Raw genomic sequence first — 23,342 nt, 5'->3', positions numbered from 1 at the left:
TTCTCTCTTGGAGAGTTTGATCAACCTTGTTCCTCCTGAATAAAAGCTTTGGATTTACATCACCTGCTCCTGTGTCCTGCATATCTCTGGGTGTGACAACTGCCCAGTATAACTAATATCATCATTGCTAAAAAAGATTAAGAATGATATATAATTATTCAACCATATACCGTGTGCAAACATGCTATTTAAATATACTCATTTGTAGATGAACAGTGATCTATTCTTGTCATTTTATTTGATTATATATGTGTTAATCATGTCATTACATGCACTTAAGTAAGTATAAGGTACTATTTGAGATTTTCTTTTTTTTTAAATTATGATTATGTTATTCAATTATTATGATATGTTTATGCATCTTATGCCTAAGCATTTGGCAGACGCTTTTACAAAAAGCGACTTACACTCATATCCCAGGTTGGCAGGTAGAAAAAGGGCGTCTTGCCTAATATTATGATATTATGAAATCATAATAACATTTCATGTTTGGCTGTTTTATGGTAATAGGCACTTCACAAACTAATATGTATAAATTTAATGATTCACTGGTATAGATTTTTTTTTTAATTCTTCTGGACAACAAAAGAGTCGTGAAACCAAACATCAGCTAAATTTATCACGTCCTTTCTTGCACCATTGGCCTGCTTAAAATGTGATTTTGCAGCAACCTTCCAAGTCAGAGTAAAATTTAAAAAATCTGTTTGACTGATTGTTTATTATGTGGTTATTCAAAACTGCTTATTTGTTGTTGGTAGATTTTTAGATTAATAAATATCCATAGACCAAGTTTTTGTTCTTTATGTTCCTTTTGTGAGAAAAGTGACGAAGTGAAAATGACAATACTGTAGGCCTACTATGTTTTATTTATATTTCTAATTAACCAAGTATTCTAACTAAAGACCGATTCAAATTCATCCATCCATCATCTTCTGCTTGTCCGGGGATTGGGTCGCGGGGGCAGCAGCTTGAGCAGAGAAGCCCAGACGTCCCTGTCCCCAGCCACTTCCTCCAGCTCTTCTGGGGGGACCCCGAGGCGTTGCCAGGCCAGCCGAGATACATAGTCTCTCCAACGTGTCCTGGGTCTTCCCCGGGGCCTCCTCCCCGTGGGACGGGCCCGGAACACCTCACCAGATTCACCGATTCAAATTCATCTGATTTAACAAGAATGTGATGCCTTTTAAAATTGATGGTGAGTGGAAAAATAATATCTTTGTGAAGGATGCAGGTTTGCCAAGCAGAACATTTTAACAAGATCCTTTGTGTTAACAGTTTGGCTGATTGGTGTATTTGTCCTCTCCACTTAGCCTAGAAATGTTTCAGGTCAACATACCTGATATAACAATCTTGGATTAGTGTTGCCAGGTCTTCAGAGTGAAACAGGAAGCCCACGTAGCACTCACTACTGAATTAAAAACATATCTACCATGCTGCTTGCATCCAGGAATCAGCTGTAGCTCGTTTGTCAGCCAGCTTTTTGCAAGCCTGTCATTGGTGTGCATTGGGTAGGCTTTCCCCTCTCTGTCTCTCTCTTCTGTGCCAAAGTAAGGAGATTCAGGCTGGTGTTGTGAAACAGTGCATCAAAGGAAAGGTGCTCACAGGTGCAACTTTAAAGCTTTGATGTTGAGATTACCCATTGGCAAAACTCTTGATTTGAGCTACTAAATGGTTAATCAATAGTAACACTGGTGACTGGCAAAGGTTGATATTTGAATAACAGGAACGATGCACATTATCTTATGGTATTAAAACTGAAGAAACACATTTGATGACATGATAGTGGGATACTAAATGAGTCAAAACTATTATTCGGATCTTATTAATTCCTTATTGATTTAAACCAATCCTCTCCAACTATGACCGTTAGATGGCAATGTGGTTTCATGGCAGAATTAAACATCATTCATTCTTGTAAGTTATATAGAAATTAAGATCTAGATCTTAGTAAACACTCCAAATATCCAGTTGTGCAGCCTACTTGCACTGCCCGTATGGACGAGGTTTCCGTCTCTTGGTGATTGCTGACCGTCTGGTCAGCCTGAGTCTCCCCAGAGACCGCCTCATCTCGGCTCGTGGTTCTATCACTTGCTGCTGCCTGTTATGTGTTTGTAGTGGGTAAACATGAGATATTACTGTAGATTGTAGAACATAAATAAATAGTTTGTTCCCAACAAAACTGCAGATAGCAGAGTTAAATTGTACTTTTATCAAACTTTAATGTTTCAATTTAGCACTTTCTATGTGATTTTGAAAACCCATCCATCCATCCATTATGAGCAGAGAAACCCAGACGTCCCTGTCCCCGGCCACTTCCTCCAGCTCTTCTGGGGGGACCCCGAGGCGTTCCCAGGCCAGCCGAGAGACATAGTCTCTCCAACGTGTCCTGGGTCTTCCCCGGGGCCTCCTCCCAGTGGGACGGGCCCGGAACACCTCACCAGGGAGGCGTCCTAACCAGATGCCCGAGCCACCTCATCTGACTCCTCTCGATGCGGAGGAGCAGCGGTTCTACTCCGAGCCCCTCCCGGATGACCGAGCTTCTCACCCTATCTCTAAGGGAGAGCCAATTTTGCAATTTCAAATATTTATTTCAAATGTCCTTGAAATGGCTCCATATTTATGATTCTATAGGGTGCAGTAATCTACAGATAGCTGCTCTTTAGTGCTGTAAATTGTTCAACTCGCTGAGTTACATCGAGCAGTGACTCACATCAGGAAAAGACATCTTAAAACTATTTTGGTTTATAAGCCTGAAACCATGAGGGTAGAAAAGCAAGTCTGATGTCTATGCAGTCATTGGTTGACTGCAGTTAATAAATTCATTATCTTAAATGGGGAAATGTGTGTGGCCTGCTGTGATAGAAAGAACTGCGCTACCAGTTTTGTTGCATACGCAGTTTATTACAGCCTTCATTTGAACATGTGCAGTTGTTATGAGAAAAAATCTGACACAATTTTCAAGATAATGCATGAGATGCACTGACACAGCACAGTGGCTCAGTGATAAACAGAATGATCGGAATTAAATCAAAAACATTTCTGTAGCAAGATTACTTTATGGTAGAAGATTTTATTGAGGGTTAAATTATCTTTGTTAAAAGCATTGTTTTAATCTAAATTGTCTGAGGTCTGTTTCACTGTCTTAAAAAACCTCTGTTCACTTCATCAAATCAGCGATTCAGTAAATTAAATGTTCACATCTGCAACACATCTTAAGCTTTATCCTAAAATATTCCCCTAAATTATTTCCCAGCATTATTCTCAGTTATTTTCTGTAAGCATTTTATTAGCATCAAATATTGCACTAGAAAATATTTACCTCTGAATGCTGGGTTGTACTCCTATGTTTTAACACTTTTCAAATTAAATTCAGTTTATTTATATAGCGCCAAATCACAACAAATGTCATCTCAAGGCACTTCAATGATACAGTCCTATTCAAGCCAATTAGAGTCAATTAAGTATTTTTAATTACTCAGAGAAACCCTTTATATGAATAAAGCACACTGGCTTTGGATCTCAGAGCAGCAGAGCATTTACATTCAGTTTCATTTGTTCTACAGCAAGTCAGAAAACGTTAGCTTGTATATATGAGTACCCGCTGGCATGACAAACACAACTACAACACAACACAGATAAGATGAATAGGTGCATTTCTTACATTTCTCATTTGGTGCCTGCTGACTGTCCATTCAAAGACTTTACTGTTCAGAGTACACACTGAAGAAATGTCACAAAGATCATCCCATTTTTAAATCAGATATGATGTGCTTTAGTCACCAAGCTGTACGCAAGTACACAACACAAAGAAATACTGTTGCATTAATGTGTAATATTCATGCACATTTCACAAAACATTATGCTAATTTGATATGGAAGACCACTTTATCATCACTGTGGGTCTAAAACAATATCATATCAGAAATCACTCAGTAAAAGCATATGATTATTAGCAACAACAATAATAACAATTAGTACCGATATCATGGCTATATATCATGGCTATGTCTTATGGCTTAGGGCGTCAAAGCCACCAATACAAGTATGATATGTGTTGTATAACACATAGAGCTGTCAGTGAACCTTTTGCACAGAGGACACTCAGTGTCCAGCAGAAGAACCTTGATGTTATTGGGTAAAGCTCAAATCAGAGAGAGAACACTAGCCAATCAGAGGCAATAAAGTGTTGATGGCCTACATACCATCCACCCATTAATCAATTTTCTATTTCCACTTAAAGCAATTCAGGATTATGTGCTAAACCCTTTCCCAGCTGTCATTGGGCAAAAAACAGGGTGCACCCAAGACGGGTCAGTAAATCTGATTTGTCGATAGCAACAGAAAATTAGAAAAATATTTTTTTGTATTGTTTGTTATTTTATGTATCAGTCTGGAAAACGAGACAAGGACACACATTGTCTCTTTTTTTGGACTCATATTGGACTCCAAGTCCAATATGAAAAACACCCCATTTCTGTTTCTGCAGGTGTCATTAATACTGAAAAATCAAATTGTGCAAATGTGTCTTCAAGCCCCAGAAATGGCTACAGTTAAAAAATGGGGAATCTGAAAGCCAAACTTTTCTTAAATTTGAAACCAACTATATCTTTTCTATGTCTTTGAAAAATGGTGAAACATAAACATATGCTGGGGAGATAAGTAGAAATATGTATGAAACGAGCCCCATTTTGATTTCCAAATATGTTTCTATCCAATCCACATTCCAGAGCGGGGAGGGAGGACGACACTGGGCGGGTCGCAGGTCCATCACAGGGCCTGTCAGTACATCAGTACATGTATAAAAAAGAGCGCAGATTCACTCTGGTCAACTGTTAACTGGTCAACCATAACACAAAGTATATAGTTACAGTTACTCCTCAATAATTGTAAACATCATAGATTATTATATATGATAATATTATAGATTTAAACAAAAAATTATTGATATCTATGTGCTTTAATTTAGTATTATGTCAAATGGGATCTTACCTTTGTCATTATAGAAGGTCGCCAACTTTGTTCCTGAGAGGATCATTTTGATTGTTGTAGTCCTTGTTGTTGATCCATGTTTTAATGGTGTCACAATCTTGCTGAGTCATGACATCTTTTCCTCTGAACTCTTTAAACCAGATGTCAACCATATTTTTACTGTGTTCCTGAAAACTATCTTCAAAAACATCTGTTAGGGATTTAGAGCTGTCATTTTCCTGAAGATTCGGAAAGCCCTTGGTGGAATTCAGCTTGTCTCTCAGCATTGACCCAAGGATCGTCAATTTGAACGAGTCCACAACATTGTCTGTGCTGATGGTTTCAGTCAGCAATTTTCTGAAGGCTGGTGATTTTGTACTGGGAAACTCACGATGACAGTCTGCGGGCACAAAAACAGCTGGAAGTTCACGGCCGTGGTATTTCTTCACACCAGGAATCAGTCTGTGATTCAGAGGAGAGGAGTTTGTTGCCACTTCAAGCATGGCTGTTGCTAATTTGCTATTTTGGTTCAAGGTTATAGATTCTCGTATACAGCTGACTGGTGGCTGGTGATCAGCATGGATGAATTGCCCTATGTTTAATTTTTGTTGAAGTTTTTGCATTTCTTTGTATTTTCCTCCTTTTCCAAGCTCTTTCATACATATTCCTTTCAGTTTGTCTGTGAGTTTTAGTGCAGCTCCCTCTGCCATGTACCAGTCTCCTCCTCTGAGTGTTTCAGTCCACACTTTTCGTTTGATGAAAGGCTCCCAATGGCCTGGATGTCTGAGTAGAGTATCGGCCTCCAGAGATCGGAGGTTGTCTGCCTCCGAAGCAATTTTTTCTTCACAAGCTTTTGGTTTCATGCCTCGTGCCAAAGCATGAAACAGGCAACTGTTGCCCTTTCCTTCAATGATCATTGTCTCATTATTGATGCGCACATCATAATGGCCACTGGGATATTGGGAACTCGTTGGTCTGTAGATCAGTTTCACAGTTTGGCTTGCAGGTTTAGTACTTGGGTTCACCTCCTGCATTTTGTTGAGTCTGCCACGCTTATCCTCTGTTAGGATGACAACCTTAGTACCAGTGGCCTCTGACAGGACTCTGACATCGAGAATGGTGCCCACAGTCTCAGGGTTCTTGATCCTCTCAGCATGTGACCTGGACTGTTTACCTGCATCTCCTTCAACTTTAGAATTCAGATTTACTGGCATGTTTGTGATATATCTGTTGTTTTGTCCAGCTCTGAGTTTTTCATCTGTTCTGTCAGTCTTTAATCCACTTCTTACATGTTTCCGAACGACACCATTCACTTCACTTTGAACACGAGAAGCAATGTGACCAGAGAACTTCTGGTGGAAGACTTCTACTAAAGCATCAGCCAATAAATCACAGATGACTTTGGCTAAATCTTGTTTAAATGCCTTCAGCATCTCAGTGTCTGAGGAAAATAGATCATTTACCATCACTTTCTCTGAAATTTTGTTTTCTTTTTTAAACTTATTCAGCTCTTCCTGAAGGTTTGAGAAGAATTTGCTGGAGAGGGTGAGTACTGCAGCGATGGCATCTCCTGCAAGTGCCATGTAGTGGATAGCTTGAATGGATGATAAAAATGCCAGCACTTTTCCTTTCTTCCTTTTTCCTTTCTGCACTTTTCCTTTGGCCCCTGCTTTAACGTCTCTTTTAGCTGCATCAATCACTGTGATGAGGGATGAGTTCAGCTTGTTCTGCCAGTTGAGGTCTGCATGGAATGGCTGTATTGCTGTGAGGCTTAACTGTCTGAAAATGGCCAGCAGATCACTCCTTTGGCTTTTGTCACTCAGCAGATCATTGAGTTGATCTTTATCCTGGAGGTGTGAGAGGATAATAGAGTCCACTAATGTAGCCAAAGGCTTTTTTTCTATGTTGGATTTTACGTCGTCAGTTATTCCCTTCTGCACTTCACTTTTGATCTTGTTTAAGATTTGTTTCAGTATTTCTTCCTCTGCCTTCCCGAGTCCATAGGTAATGATTTCCTCTACTACCTTTTTAGCCACATGCTTTCCTGCATTCTTCATGTTTGCCTTTGCAACAACACTTAAACCTTCTTCAGTCTGCCTTGAGAAGAACTTTGGCAATGACTTGAACTTTTTGCCTAAGCCTTTAATTAGAACTTTGCAAGGTTTGAAGCCCTTTGCAATCAACTTCCCAACTCCAAATGTTATGATGGATAGACCAACAGAAATGGCTTTCTGTATAGCCCATGATTTCCAGCTGAACTCTCCCGTTACCATGGCCTCTACACCAGAGATGCAGTCTGATATTCCTTCAATGATCAACCCAAAGCCAACTTGAGCTAATGTACCACATGTAAACACAGTGAGCAATGCTCCTCCAACAATTTGCAAAAGTCCTAAACAGAACACCAGCAGACCTCCCCATGAGAAACGAGGCTCCTCTTCCACAGCAAATACATATTTCAGGCCTTGATTGTAGAGGTTGTAGGCTTCCACTTGGAGTTCCTCATCAGCATTTGACACCAAAGAGAAAACTGGTGATTTTTTGGCCAATGCATCCCGATCTCTTTCTTTAATTTCACAAAGCTTTTGGATGGCCTCACTGATGTTTTCATCGAATAATCTGTACATACAGCACCTGGTTGTTAACTGTTTTTCAAGGCTGGTTGATTCATTGTCTGTTGAGTGTGCAGAGGCCATTTTTATGAACTGCAAACAGGCCATGGATTCTTCAGTGAGATACTTCAGAGACTCCTGTGCCTTTCTTAGATCTTCTCCAGCATTAATGAGGTAATCTGCGTTCTGCTGCTTGATAGTGCAGTATGCGTGGCTGTAAAAAGCTACAGCTGCCCAAGTTTCATCTTGATTCATGGCTTTTTCGAAGAGCCTGGCGCCAAGGTCCCATTGTTTTTCATCCACAGCAATATTTCCAAACTTGATGTAGTGATAAATGCTAGAACATGGTGACGTTTGACTTTGAGACTGACTTCTTGCCTTTGTCAAATCAGCTTTCAAACTCTGTTGCAATTCATCTCTTTTCAGCTGGTCAATTTGTTCTGACTTAGTTTGCAGCCAGATCCCCCAGTACTCGTTCATGATCGCAACAACAGCTCTTCTTTCATCTCCATCTGTGTTCTTGTAAATATCTTGAAGAGTTTCACAGTACTGTGAAAACAGGTCCTCCCGCAGATTCATCTCAGTGACATCATTCATCATGTGATTCATCTTTTCTGCTGCAAGTCTATCTCTTGTGCTCTTAGCTTCCTCCAGAGACGACATCATCCTGAAATCCTGCTGCATGTGTTCAGTGGACATGATTATCTGAGCAGATCCAGGTTTACCTTTTCGTGCTGTTCGGCCAAAAGCCTGCAGTTCCACTCTTGTATTTTCAGAGAGGAAGGAGAGGATTACAAATAATCCTCCACTTTTGTTCACCGTTTTGGACACTTTAATGTTTGTGCCACGCCCAGCAAGGTTTGTGGCAACAAGGACATCACCAGGAAGCAGTTCCTTGTCTATTTTGCTCAAACTTTCTTTGTCACTGCGGCAGTAGAGAACGATTTCACCTGGAATGCTGCTTTTCAGCTCGTCATAGATCTCTTTAGCTTTGTTGATTGTTTCACAGATTACCAGGGCTGCTCTTCCATCTCTGTATGAGTTTGGGGAAATCTGAGCCATAACCACACGTTTTATTTCAGATTTCCACTCTTCAGATGATTTCTTCACAGTACCTTTGACCTCAAACAACTTCTTTCTGTTGAATGTTGGCATTTTGAAGGGAGACAAATTTGGATATAGATTCTGCAAAAACAAAATGTCTGTTTTGCTGCCAAGTGTACCCGTTGTTCCATACATCTTCCCCTGGTACTTTTCAAAGAAGGAGATGTTAGAAATGTAGTTTGTCACTGTTGAAATTGTGCTCAGTTTGATTTGATGTTTAATCTCAACGAATTGCTGCAGGCCATCACCCCATTTCTTATTCAGTTCTACAATTCCAGTAGATCTGAAGTCCACAGGACAGACATTGTTGTTTTCTGTAACATAATCTTGTCCTTCCCTCAGCATCATTGCCAGAAAGGCATTCTGAACCCACAATGACACTTTCTGCTCAATCAGATTCTTCAAGAATCCAGGTATACTGATTTTGTCTTTATTGTTTGTACAAGGGGTGTACTGAATTTTGTCTGAGATTAACTCTGCAATGGGCTTAATGAGAATATCCTCTGAGTCATAGAGAGCACAGCACACGCCTTCTTCCAAGACAAGAAACTTCAGCTCTGGAATGTCGTGTTTGTTGTACGGGCTGAGCTTTTTCAGACAGAGCAATCCCTCTTCATTTAAAGTGTACACGGTAAAGCCATAGGGGACATAGTTCTCCAGTTCTTCAAAAAGATCAACCACAGCCTCCTGACTCACAGTTTTCAGTTTTCTAAGAAGTTCATCCTTTTCACTTTTGTAGATATCCTCTGTAAAGCCTTCTGGTACAGTGTTTGTTTTCTCAGCAATGTATAAAATGTCCATTGGATCATTAATTTCACTTTCTTCTGTGTTGATTGAGTCAAAGATGGCCTTGAAGAATGAAGCAGGAGGACCCTGTACAAGGACCTGGTGCCCTGAAGACAGGTAGCCATACTGGCTGACATGGCCCCAGATCATGGCCAGAATAGTGTTCAGGTGCTGCATGGAGACCATGGGGCTGGACAGGTAGGTCAGCTGCACTCCCTGATCCAACAGTAGTGAGTCTACTTCATCAATTATGATACACTGATAGCTGCGATCAGATCTCACATCCTTCATCTCAAATACCTGGCGAAGGTGATCTGCAGCAAAGGTTTCAATAGTTCCATAGACAACATCCCTCTGGTAGCACTTTTTTCTATCCTTGTCCTCAGTATTATTTGTGTTTGTGTCAACTGTAATGCCAAAGTACTTGTAGAATTCACTCCATTCTTCTGCATCTCTTTGACATAACACTGACGAAGTCGACACCACATCTACTTTTTCGCCTCTAAGCACACGCAGCGCTGCAAACATTGCTATGACACAAGACTTCCCCTCTCCAGTGCCCATTTCCAGGAGCTTCCCAGTGTCAGACAAGGCCAAAAGGCACCAGCTAATCATCTGAGTGGTTCTGGGCCACCACTTCCCTCCAGCAATTCTCAGGTGAACAGCATTGCATAAGACTGCCAGGAGCTCCTGGAGGTTTTCTGTTTCCATGTCGTGACTAAGATTTTTTGCTTGTTGTACATCTTTGTGTTGTTCAATTTCACCAGTTTTAATCAGATTGGCTACATGAGTTACTACACTGTATGTTTTACTCAGTGTTTGTTCATCAATGTCTTTCATCTGTCGTATTTCATCAAAAAGAGTGTCAATATCTTTCAATGTCTCGTCTCTAAAGTTTTTTTCTAACTGTTCAACCAGACTCTCAGTTGGATTTGAACCTAAAAGTTTGAGAAAGGACCGGTTCCTGTCATCTGTCCACTTGGAAGAAACTTGGTATGTTGCCATCAAATGTAAAATCTTCATGATGGAAATACATCCTTCATCATAATGGTGGTCAGTTAATTCTCCAAGGAGGTTCAAGGTTTCTGCTGGTGACCAAAGTCCAAGGTCTGAAACCATCTGAAAGATGTCTTTGACTTCTTCTTTTAGGCCCAGGAGTTCTTCTGCACAGGCAAATAAAACCTCTAAACACCATTTGTCAGCAGATGATGTCAGGTTTTTTTCAGCCTCTTTTTCACCAGTGACCACTCTCAGGAGGTTCTCAAGAAAAGTAAAAATGAAGATCTCCTTAGAAGACAATCCCTTCCCAGTAGTTTTCTTTAAGATGTTGGTGATTTTACTCTCAGGATTTGTGTCTTTGTTTAGGTTCATGTGGAGTAGCTTGAAAAAAGCCTCGATAAAGCTTTGTTTTTGTGCCATGTCATGACTTTGGAATTTACACATGAGGTTTTTCAGAACTTTTGCAACAGACTCCAGGGAATCATTGTCATTGAGCCTTGAAAGTTTCAGATTATGGAATGAACTCAAACATTGTTCTTCAATGATGTATCCTCGAATACGCTCAGGAATCCCTGTTTCCATCAACTTGATGCTGTTCTCAAAGTAATCTGACACAAAGTTATCCAGTGTACCATACACAATGTCTGCCTGATACACATCCTGGAATGTTGCATCGTTTTCTCTTGTGTTTGTGTTGAGAGAAACTCCAATATTCTTGTAGAAGTCAGACCACTCCTTAGTTTGCTCTTCTGCCTGACCATCAGAGCTCAGCACAATGTCCACTTTGTTTCCAAAGCTGACTTGTGTGGCTGCAAACATGGCTATAGCACAAGGGTCTTCTTCCACACCAACTAGTTGTGGCACTCCAGTCTTCTCCTTCAGCATCAGTACGCACCACTGCAACATGTGCTTCACCGTGGGCCACCAGCCTTTCGTGTCAAAAACTGCTTTGCAGAGCCGAGACAGACATTTCTGTAAGTCAGCAGCATTTAAGGCTCCACATTTCAGGTCATCTTTTTGTAGTGTTGAAACCTTTTCTGAATGCTGCAAGACATCAGTGGTGATGTTTTCTATCATATCAATCACACAATCATCCAATTTCTGTGACAACCTTAGTTCTTCCAGAGCTACACGTAGACTGCTCCCATCTATCTTTCTGAGAATCTTTTGGAAATCTTCATGAAATCTTTCAGAGTCAACAAAATCATCAAAAAACCCAAACTCATCTGTCCATTCTGGTGATATGTCATATACTTGAATCAACATTAGGACTCGAGTTATTGAAACATCGTTTGTACATTTCCCTGACAGTACTTTGAGCAGAGCCAGTGCCTCCATTGGGGTCCATTGGTTTGTTTCCATAAGTCTAAGGACCATTTCAGTGGATTCTGAGTGTGTTTCTTTGTCGTTTAAATGTGTGAGTGTGGATAAAAGGAGCTTCAAGCACTGGATCTCCGTATTAAAAATAAACATGGAGTTTCTGTTAACTGCATCATCCAGTGATGATGTGAGGATGCTCAGGAATTCTGTAGCAATGAGGTGCTCAGTGGTGAGCTCACCTTCAGCCCATTGATTGGCTATCAGAACTGCGTCAGTGTCAGAGCTATTGCTGTTGGTGAAAAAGTGCATCAGGGTAAGATACAGGGCTTGAGTCAACATGAAACTCTCAGAAACATTACATGCTGATTGGCTGATGGACTCCACCAGGGACTGCACATGATTGCCGATGCTTTCTAGAGAAATTTCCTCGGATATCTCCAGAGACAGGGCACACAGCTCTGTGATGTACACTTGAGCGTGCTGCAGAGTGCCGAGAGATGGAGGAGCACTAATCCATTCATCAAACAGAAGTTTGTCCAGAGCTGACAAGATCTTTCCCAGCTGATCAGCTGGCAGCTCAGTGAGACTGAGATCTGAAACCTCAATATCGCATTTCAAAGAGAGGATTTCTAGAAGCTCATCATTGCCACTGTCTGAGTCATAGTCAATCTCAAATTGATCCAAATGACCTTTCAGAACCTTTTGCTTGGACTCCTGCTCCTCTGATATGCTGCTGCTCAGTTGTCTGTCATATTGCTCTTTGGCTTGTTGCTGTGATTCTTCAAGTCTTTGATTCAGTTGTTTTTGTCGTCTCTCTTCTCTTCTCCTTTCCTCTTCTCTCCTCTGTCTTTCCTCTTCTTGTCTCCTCTCTTCCTCTATTTTCTGTCTCACCTCCGTTCTTCTTCTTTCTTCCTCTCTTCTCCTCGCCTCTTCTCTTCTCCTTTCCTCTTCTCTCCTCTGTCTTTCCTCTTCTTTTCTCCTCTCTTCCTCTATTTTCTGTCTCTCCTCCGCTCTTCTTCTTTCTTCCTCTCTTCTCCTAGCCTCCTCCCTTCTCTTTTCCTCTTCTCTCTTCTGTCTTTCCTTTTGATCCCTGAATGGCTTATAAAAACAGTCTTCACACTTGTATACATAAGTATCACTTGGCCTGTAGTATTCACCTCCGTTGAACACAAATACGTCTTTTCCACGAATGGTAGCACGATACAAATCATGATTGGATATGCATGGAGGCAGGACTTTATTACACTTGCAGCATCTCAGCCTGTCGCCCATGTTTCTCTCTCTTGGTAAATCGTTCCCCATTTTTGATGAATTGTCAAGCAGTTATGTGGTTGTTTACATGTGAATCCACATATTCCTGTAAAACACACGAGAAATATTTAAAAGAACACATACAGTGCCTTCCTGTCACAGCTCCTGACGAGCTGCAACCACTCTCACCTGTCCCTCATTCCATAATCACCAGCTGGTGCTACATAAGGGCGGAGTTCCATCTACTCATCGTCAGATTGTTGTGAAACCCGATGTGGTAACACCTTCAGGCCTCAGTAAACCTTTGATATTGCAACCTTGTCACTGACCAGTCTGTTTCCCCATCTTGACCAGTTCGACCCTCTCTCCAGCCAGTTCCACTCTGCTTGACGCCTACCCCTCCTTGGACTCGGATTCCCGGATCTTGGACCTGTCTGCAGCTATAACCCTCATAACTGGACCACAGCTCTGGATCTCATCACCCGGCTCTGTTCCCCTGCTAGTCAGACCCCGTGTACCTCAGGCCCGTTGGCCCCGGACCTTGCAGCCTAAAATAAAAGACTTTGATTTTGAATCTGTCGCTTAGTCCTAGTGTCCTTCTGTGCCTGAACCGTGACACTTCCATAATATTTGTGACAGTGTATTTTTTTTTCTAATACCTCCTCTGCTATTCATTGTAAAATTCTAAGTGAAATAATTAATATGTGATTAAAGTGCACATTCCAGGCTTTAATTCAAAGTAATTTTCATTAATCAAGTTCTACCGTGTGAATGGCTCCGGGCCGGATGATGCGATCTATGAACGGATCCAAAACGGATCTGGGCCAGATGATGTGATCTATGAACGGATCCAGGGGCGTAACCACCATAGACATTGAGGGGGACACGTCCCCCCCAATGTTGGGAAAGTACCAATCTGTCCCCTCCAATATTTTGTCTAGTATGTGACATATAAAAGTCCTCCTTCTTTCCTAGATCAGTCCCTTGCTGTTCCAGATTTACTTTCAATGTGGGAAACAAGAACGAATCAACCAAACAATCAAGGGAGAAAACATTGCGAGCCCCTTCCCCCGTTGTGAACTTGGTTTAGCCCAGAATGTCAAGTTGCGGATTCGTTTGGCTATCCCGGTTGTCACTCCAAGCACCACAGTTCCCACAGTGGCCGCGCCCACCCATCGACCCACCCAAAGACCCCCGTCCCCCCGTCCCTATCTCATTCTCTCTCTTGAGCTTCTGGGCATCCTAACTGGTAGTATCTCAGTGTGGTTCGGGAGCTGCACAGCCATGGACCGTAAGGCCCTACGTAGTGTGGTCCGATCTGTGCATCATTGGTAGGAAACTCCCAACCCTTCAGGACATCTACCACACAAGATGTCTTCGTAGAGCTGGCAGAATCCTAAAAGATTGCCATCACCCATCTTTCAGACTGTTCACCATGCTGCCTTCTGGTAGGCTGTACAGAAGCATCTGGTCTCGCACCCGCAGAATGGAGAACAGTTTCTATCCTAAGGCCATCAGGCTTCTAAATGGACTATAATGCACTCTCATCACTTACACACTCGACACTTTATACTTTACACATGCCTACCTCCAATGCTGTTTCCACTGCAACTTGCAATATTTCACAATACTGTATTTTTTATGTTACCTTATGTTCTAGGTTAGTATAGGTCTTAGATTAGCATAGGCTATTGTGTGTATTATATGTTCAATATAGCTCTTGTAATTAGCGTAAAATGTAAATTGTAGTATCCACATTGCCTATTTATTGTTACTGTTTTTACTTACTTAGTACTTATGTCATGTTACGGCATGTTATGTCTTGTTATGGTAGCTGCTGTACGGTGTCCTGTCCTAAGAATTTCAGTGCCCAGTCCGACTCTGTTGTTCTGTGTATCTGACAATAAAAGACTTGACGTGACACCACTTTCAATTATGTTATAGACAGGTTTCTTCCTAATAAATAAATGTCACCAGTAGACCGAGGCTTTGTGGGGAAATGACTGTTTGTGGACTGAGGTGTGGTGGACTGGCTTTGTCAACAATAGTTTTGTACATGGACTGATGCACCTTGGACTTTTTAATCATATATGGAGTAAAAAGTGGGGACTGTCAAGTCTGTGGGGGGGGGGTGTGTGCTTTTCGTCCACAGCTGATAGTAATGAGTCTGACGATTGAGACTGGTGGCTGATTGGTCAGCCACAGGACGGGCCCTCCAGGTGAGCGCACTGATTGGCGTAGAGGGAGGTGTGCCGGCATCTACCTGAGGCGAAAAGAGAGGCAAGGGAGAGACACGGGAGATCGTTTTTCGGGGGACAAGCCAGCGGAGCGGACGAGGAGTCGGGAGCCTGAGGGAGCTGGTCAGCAACGGTGAGGGATCCAGCGTGCCCGTTCGGAGCTACAGGACGGAGTGACAGGACGGAGCGACAGGACGGAGCGACAGGACGGAGCGACAGAACGGAGCGACAGAACGGAGTGACAGACCGGAGCGATCGTGAGGAAGCCCGAGAGACCCGATACAACGCTCACAATTTCATGAGTGAAGGGAAGTGTAAAGCCAAGATCTGCGTCCCCCGTTTGTGTGAGTGAAACCCCACTAACAGAGGAAACCACTGCTGATTTTCCCTTGTTTTTATACTGGCAGCCATCAGCCGCCGGACGCCGTGGAGGAGGATCTCTGGACGCCCGCTCCTGGAGACGCGCGCCGCCACGGACAGCTGTGCCGCCGCCCTGTTGCTCGGACCCCGCCGGTGGTGTTCCAGGGCAGTTTTAGAGACAGTAGCTGGTTCGTTTTGATTCTCTCGGTCGCAGCCCCCGACCGAGAGCGGACATTTAACTTCCTCATCCCGCTGTGCGGGCAGCAACCACTACCCCTGCGTCTCGCCGTGACATTGTATGGCAGGTAATTCCACACCCTACAGTGGCTAGGGAGTGCCCCAAGGGTGTGTTTACTGGGTACGGTGTGCTGTGGTTTATGAAGTGACAGACGTGTGCAGTGATTCATTTGGAAGTGTTTGCTGTGAAATTTCCTCTCTTCAATGAGCGTGTGTAGTGGAACGGTGTGGGGTAACTGCTTGTAGTACTTGTTCTTTTGCTACTCTTTTAGCACCCCTAGCCAGGAAGAAAGAGGGGAGTTATGGGGCAATAACATATAGTGGCCCTCATTTATCAAGCCGTCGTAGAAAGCATCGTTGATATGAGCGGAGAACTCGTCATACGCAGAAGCTCAAGTGAGATTTACAGAACATGCGTACCACACCAATCCCATCGTAAAACAGAGCGGCTGTTGATAAATCCGGCGGGTGAAATCCATCGTAATGATCCTAACCACGCCTTCTATAAAAGGGCCGCACCTCTAGATTTGCGACATGGAAAGACGAAAGGCGGCAAAGAAACGCTGTCAACGCTGTTGACAGCCGTCCCAGCTGTCAACAGCGTTGGCGATGTAAATCGCAGACCGGACGAGTTATGTATTTTCCCCTACTGTGATGGTCAATAAAATGTGATAAACTCCAGATTAAATGAAATCTAAAATTTAACGATGTTTTACTTTTTCTCCAATAAGATCAGGAAGAAGTGGTCCGATATGAAATTGGCCACAAAAAAGGTCGCAGCTCTCGGACGCAGCATGTCACAAACAGGGGGGTGGGGGCGGGGGCGGGGGCTCCGATCCAGGTTTGGATTTGAGTGCCTTGGAGGAGAGGGTGGCTGGCCTGCAGGCTGGTGGGATCTCTGGGTACGGGGTCCTCTGGATGTACATCTGGAAATGGCACTCCATTTTTTTGGGCAATGTATGGAGAACCCCGCATGCAATAATAATATTGCATACCTTTTCGGGCGTATATAGAAGGGTTCCCCCGCAGCCGAGAGACAGATCCACCTGCCCTTTAGGTGCCCTAACCTCTCCACAGTGCGCAGTGTTAAAGCGCCTCTCCTGTTCGGTGTGAGGGTGTGCGGTTGAATAATGAGCCATCACTCTTCCAATTACGGAGTTGTACTTGTTTAATTTATTTAATTTGCGTTTATGTTTATATTTATGTTGAAGTCAAATAAAACATGGGCCTTCTTTGAAGTGATAAGTCTGTCATTTTAACCTAGGGATTTGTTGCGACTCATGAGGCACGCACTAGTGACGCTGCTGTTTATGTATGCTATTGCAGTCACCGCAAGTCAGAATGGAAAAGTGCGTACACGGCCTCAGACCTGTCGTGGCGATTTCATCTTTCCTGCGCTCACGATGGATTTGATAAATGCCAACCTTTGCGCAGAAAAGAACGTACACACGACCTACGCACGTTTTTCGTCTTACGCAAGTTTGATAAATGAGGGCCAGTGTGTCCAGAATATTACAGGTTTTTGTTACGGGTTGAAGACCTGGGGGGTGGGGGTAACTGCAGGGGTTTTGTGCAATGATTTTACTTGTGAAATGATTTTACTTATGCATTGAAATTACAATAAAGCTGTTTTATTTTTCTATACCTACATCGCCTACTGCCTGTGTGATTTGGGGGATCTCGGCAGGATCCCCCTACACACACATTCAGTATGTCGAACGATGGTAATGAGAACCCAGCTGCCCCGGCTCATGTATCACCAAATATTGTTAACAATGTCATGTTTCCTTGGTATACGGGAGGGCCATGGTTGCCCATTTTTGAAGGAAAGAGGGGAGAAAAGGTTGAGGAATGGCGGGCTAAAATTGAAATGTTTGTACGGGCACAAGGTCTTCCAAATGAACAAAAGACTGATTTTATATTGAGTGCTTTGGGGGGCGAAGCCAAACGTGAAGTCCTATTGTTGCCTGATAACGAAAGGGACAGTGATGTGAAGATATTGGACTTCCTGACAACACTATATGGGGTAAGTCAGTCTCTGGCTACACTGAGGGCTCAGTTCTATGAGTGCATGCAGGGCGCAGAAGAAGAAATGTGTGCTTTTATTCTCCATTTTCGGGAGCTCTATCACAGGTGGCAGTTGAAGGAACAAGTGGATGTCGCAGTGGAAGATGACCTGTTACGCACCCAGTTCATCAGGGGACTACAGGAACGTCATGTGAAGCAAGAGTTGAAAAGGCTACTTCGTCGCACACCGGCTATCACCTTCCCTGCTATTTGTAAGGAGGCAAAGGCACTTGAACAAAAGCACACTAAAGAGGAAACGGAGACCTGGGCCTGCCACACGTACACATCCAGGCCTCCCCCGAACCAGCGGCCGCCCCCGCCTACACACCAGGCAGCGCTACAGCAGGCTCCACCTACCCATCACTTAGAATCCCCTCCTGGCCAAGACACTCAGGCATTGTGGGAATCCCTGCGGGCAGAGCTATAACAAGACCTCAAGAAACAGATTTCAGTGTTGGGCAGGTCCCTGGCCGAGGAGTTGCGGGCCCAAATAGCTAATCTCTCTGTGGGGCCTGCTGACCCAACCGTACAGACTGTCCAACCAGGGTCAACCTTCCAGCCAAGGCCCCGCCGGTCCGCCCCTGAGGTGTCTCAAAGTCAGTTCCAGTGGGACCTTCAGGGCCGGCCTATTTGCCTGGAGTGTGGACAATCGGGCCACACTCGCCGGTTCTGCCCCAAGCGACGCCGTGGCCCCCAGGATTTTTAGCTTCCTCGGTCGCTGTAGGGCGAGCGGTCGAGGAGGGGACCCAGACCACACCCCCCACCAAGCCCTCATTCGTTGGAGAAAGTCTTGAAGTGAACGTTACCATGGGAGGTAAAAGCATGTCATGTGTTAGACTCTGGTTCTCAAGTCACACTAATGAAGCATTCTGTGTTTCAGGAGCAATTTGGGGAGGGACTAGTCAGGGGCACAATCCCCTGGCTCACCCTGAAGGCTGCAAATGGACTGTCGATCCCATATATTGGGTATGCGCTTTTTGACTTTGAGATAAATGGGGTCAAGGTATTGGAGAAAGGGGTGGTGGTGGTCGAAGACGCGTGTTTGCAACATGACGGTTGTTTACTCGGGATGAATGTGATTGGGGACTGTTGGATGAGTGTTTTCCAGGGTGGCTCCCAAGCAGAGGAGAGGTTCAAGCCCGCAATGACCCCCACAGCGGCCGCCAAGTGGGGGAAGGTCTTTGCAGTCTGCTGGCGCATCAGCCTAGCAGAGCCCTCTGGAGTCCTACAGGGTGTCGCCAAGCTGCCGCGTCAGGACCCCATAGTGATCCCCCCGGAGACTGAAATGGTGGTTTGGGCCCAGGTCCCCCAAGCGATTGGGAGGCCAGACTGCTGCATCATGGTGGAGAACCTGCAAAGCGACGACCAAGAGTGGCGGGTGGCGAGGACCCTGAGTTGGGTGAGGGGTGGGAGAGTACCAGTAAGAGTGTGTAACCCTCACCTTTTCCCTGTGGAGCTCCCTCAGCGTCGGGCCCTCGCTGCAGTCTCACAGGTGGATCCCCAAGATGTGCGAACTGAGGAAGAGTTGGTGTTAACAGCTGATGGACCCTCAATAGTAGAGGTGAGGAGAATAAATGATCTGTCACCCCCAGCAGAGGCGTCATCACCGAGCCATCCAGCCTTGGCACTGCAGGGGGAGGGCCTAGACCTCGATGAACAACGGAAGTTGGCCGAGCTGCTGCAGAGATGGACCAAAGTCTTTGCGGCAGATGAGGATGATTTCGGCCGCTCTACTGCAGTCCTCCATCAGATTCCCACCGGGGACGCACCGCCAGTGCGTGAGAGGTACAGGCCAGTGTCCACCAAATCTGTACACAGAGTTGAGGTCGCTGTTGGAAGGTATGTTGGACAATGGAGTAATAAAGGAAAGTGCCAGCCCGTGGGCTGCACCCGTGGTGCTGGTTCGGAAGAAAGAAGGGTCCTGGCGGTTTTGCGTTGACTACCGAAAATTAAATGCAATCACTCACAAGGATGCTTTTCCTTTGCCCAGGATTGAGGAGTCCCTGACCCATCTCAAGGAGTCGGCCTGGTATTCCACTCTGGATCTTGCAAGCGGGTATTGGCAGGTCGAGGTGGAGCCGCGGGACCAAGAAAAGACTGCCTTTACCACGCCCGTGGGCCTCTTCCAGTTCGAGCGGATGCCCTTCGGCCTGTGCAATGCCCCTGCTACCTTCCAGCGGCTCATGCAGCGCTGCTTGGGAGGCCAGGTGAACGATTTCCTCCTGATTTACTTGGATGATGTCATTGAGTATTCCCCCTGTTTCGGCAGCCATCTGGAACATCTTGAGAGGGTATTTGAGAAACTGCACCAGCACGGCCTCAAACTCCAGCCCCAGAAGCGTCACCTTTTTCGTAAAGAGGTCCAGTACCTGGGGCATGTGGTCAGCAAAAGTGGGGTGGCCACAGACCCTGACAAGACGGCAGCAGTACAGAACTGGCCTGTTCCTAAGACAGTCACCCAAGTCCGCTCCTTCCTCAACTTCGCAGGTTATTACGGCCGTTTCATCCCGGGATTCTCCAGAGTGGCAGCCTCCATCAACGCTCTCCTTCAGGGCACGGCAGGGGTCAAGAAGGCAGCTATTCAGTGGTCCCCCAAATGCCAGCAGGCATTCGAGGAACTTAAACAAGCACTGCTTCAGGCACCGGTGCTGGCTTACGCTGACTTTAACTTACCAATTTTGCTGTATACAGATGCCAGCTTTGAGGGACTCGGGGCAGTGCTGTCGCAGGTACAAGGGGGGAGGGAGCGGGTGATTGCCTATGCAAGCCGGAGCCTGAAGCCCCATGAGAGGAATGACCAGAACTATAGTTCATTTAAGTTGGAGTTGCTGGCACTGTTTTGGGCGATCACAGAAAAGTTTAAGCACTACCTGTGGGGGTCGGAGTTCACAGTGTTCACGGATAACAACCCCCTCGTACACCTGGGGACAGCAAAGCTGGGGGCGGTGGAGCAGAGGTGGGTGGCTCAGCTGGCAAATTTCACCTTTTCAGTAAAATACCGGCCTGGTAGGACGAACCAGAATGCAGACGCGTTGTCCCGACTCCCAGGAGAGGCACATGTCCAGGCTGTTCACCTTGCCCCTCCTGGGGAGAGGGGGCTGGAGGAGGCTCCTCGGGCAGCTCAAGACGATGGCTGGGGGTCCTGGCAGGAACGCCAGCAGCAGGACCCGGAGTTTAACCAGGTGAGCCAGCTGAAAAGTCAAGGTCTAACAGTGTCTCCCCAGGTTCGCAAGTGGGGGCGAGAATGGGATCGGCTGGAGCAACGCAAGGGCGTCCTGGGACGTTGCATTCAGGAGCCAGATACTGGCCAGCTGACCTTCCAGTTGATTGTCCCAACCCGGTATACTCAAGACTTGTGGAAGGACTACCACAAGGCAGCTGGACACGCTAATAGTGAAAAGGTTCTGGGCCTGATGCGCCGCCGGTTCTACTGGCAAGGAATGGGAAAAGACATAAAGGTATGGACAGCCGAATGCCCCGAGTGTGCAGTTGCAAAGGCCGGCCCCGCGGTACGGGCCCCCCTCCAATCGACTGTGTCCAGCTACCCATGGGAGGTGGTGGCCTTGGATTATTTGTCTTTGGGGTGGCCAACCGACACCCACCAGTATATCCTCGTGATGACTGATCTGTTTTCTAGATTTGCAGTGGCCGTGCCTACTAAGGAACAGACTGCTCAGACCACGCCCAGTGCCCTGTGGGCCGCCCTCATCCAACCGTTTGGTTGTCCGGAGCGGTTTCTGACAGACCGTGGGGGGGCTTTTGAATCTGAGGTAATGCGTCAGCTCTGTGAATTGTATGGTTGTACCAAAAGCCGGACCACCCCATAACACCCACAGGGCAATGGTGCGTGTGAGCGCTTCAATAGGACCCTGCTATCCCTTTTGAATACCCTCTGTGCAGAGGACCAGCTGAGGTGGAGAGACAAGCTTCCAGCCTTGGTGCAAGCCTATAACAACACGGTGCACTGTAGTACTGGTGTGACCCCTTATTTTGTGCTCTTTGGACGTCATGCCCGACTACCCATTGACCTGTGTGTAGATGTTGTCCCCCCACAGGATCGGAGGACGGTGGTGGGATGGGGGGGACAAGCACCATCGGACGCTGGTGGAGGCCTATAGCCGGGTCCGAACCCACACAGAACAGAGGCAGAGCTGGGATCAGGCTCGGTATGACAAGAAGACAAGGGCCGTACCCTTGTTGCCGGGCGAGAGAGTGCTGATCAGGAATTTCAGACGGAGAGCTCGGGGCAAGTTGGCACCCCATTGGATGCCCTCTCCTTTTGTTGTGCTTTCGCAGATACGGTCTGGCCACCCAGTGTACAAAATCCGACCCGAGGGGAAGGAGGGACCAATTCAGACAATGCACCGGAACAACTTGCGCCCCTGTCCTGCAGGACTTGAGGCTACAAGGACTGAGCCCAAGGTGTGTACCCTGAAGATGGACTCTTTGTCTAAACAACCTACGTTCTTTTTACCTTTTGCCCCCTTAGCCCGACTGGCCCCCTTGGCCGTTACAGAGCCTGCCATTCCTCAACCGGGGGGTGAACCTGTGCAGTTTGCTGAACCAGCTCAGGCCCCAGTTTTGTTGGAGCCAGCTGGACAGACCGGGGCTGCCTTGCTGTCAGAGGGGGGGGTCAAACCCTCTGAGGCGGTCACAGCGGTCTAATATGGGCATGCCTCCAGACAGGTTTGGGGAGTGAAGGGGTGGGCGAGGACGACCACCGAAATGGGGGGGGGGTGGAAAATGTCACCAGTAGACCGAGGCTTTGTGGGGAAATGACTGTTTGTGGACTGAGGTGTGGTGGACTGGCTTTGTCAACAATAGTTTTGTACATGGACTGATGCACCTTGGACTTTTTAATCATATATGGAGTAAAAAGTGGGGACTGTCAAGTCTGTGGGGGGGGTGTGTGTGCTTTTCATCCACAGCTGATAGTAATGAGTCTGACGATTGAGACTGGTGGCTGATTGGTCAGCCACAGGGCGGGCCCTCCAGGTGAGCGCACTGATTGGCGTAGAGGGAGGTGTGCCGGCATCTACCTGAGGCGAAAAGAGAGGCAAGGGAGAGACACGGGAGATCGTTTTTCGGGGGACAAGCCAGCGGAGCGGACGAGGAGTCAGGAGCCTGAGGGAGCTGGTCAGCAACGGTGAGGGCTCCAGCGTGCCCGTTCGGAGCGACAGGACGGGGTGACAGGACGGAGCGACAGGACGGAGCGACAGAACGGAGTGACAGAACGGAGTGACAGACCGGTGCGATCGTGGGGAAGCCCGAGAGACCCGATACAACGCTCACAATTTCCTGAGTGAAGGGAAGTGTAAAGCCAAGATCTGCGTCCCCCGTTTGTGTGAGTGAAACCCCACTAACAGAGGAAACCACTGCTGATTTTCCCTTGTTTTTATACTGG

At 45.9% G+C, this 23,342-nt stretch overlaps 1 protein-coding gene across 4 annotated transcripts in view; it reads right to left on the bottom strand.

Moving 5' to 3' along the window:
• Positions 1 to 2,885: 2,885 nt before the first annotated feature.
• LOC142398849 (uncharacterized) overlaps positions 2,886 to 23,342 on the bottom strand; it is a 48,177-nt gene continuing 27,720 nt past the window's right edge. For all 4 annotated transcript variants that reach the window (XM_075483064.1, XM_075483061.1, XM_075483063.1 and 1 more), the window contains 2 exons: positions 4,987 to 13,143; positions 2,886 to 4,773 (listed from right to left, as the gene is read on the bottom strand). In XM_075483064.1, coding sequence (XP_075339179.1) covers positions 4,995 to 13,088 — 8,094 coding nt within the window. In that variant the 5' untranslated portion in view covers positions 13,089 to 13,143 and the 3' untranslated portion in view covers positions 2,886 to 4,773; positions 4,987 to 4,994. The remainder of the gene's footprint in view (positions 4,774 to 4,986; positions 13,144 to 23,342) is intronic.

The sequence above is a fragment of the Odontesthes bonariensis genome, chromosome 14, assembly GCF_027942865.1.
Source record: "Odontesthes bonariensis isolate fOdoBon6 chromosome 14, fOdoBon6.hap1, whole genome shotgun sequence".
NCBI lineage: Eukaryota > Metazoa > Chordata > Actinopteri > Atheriniformes > Atherinopsidae > Odontesthes > Odontesthes bonariensis.
The sequence above is the reverse complement of the archived record's forward strand: the minus strand, read 5'-3'. Positions and strand labels throughout refer to the sequence as shown.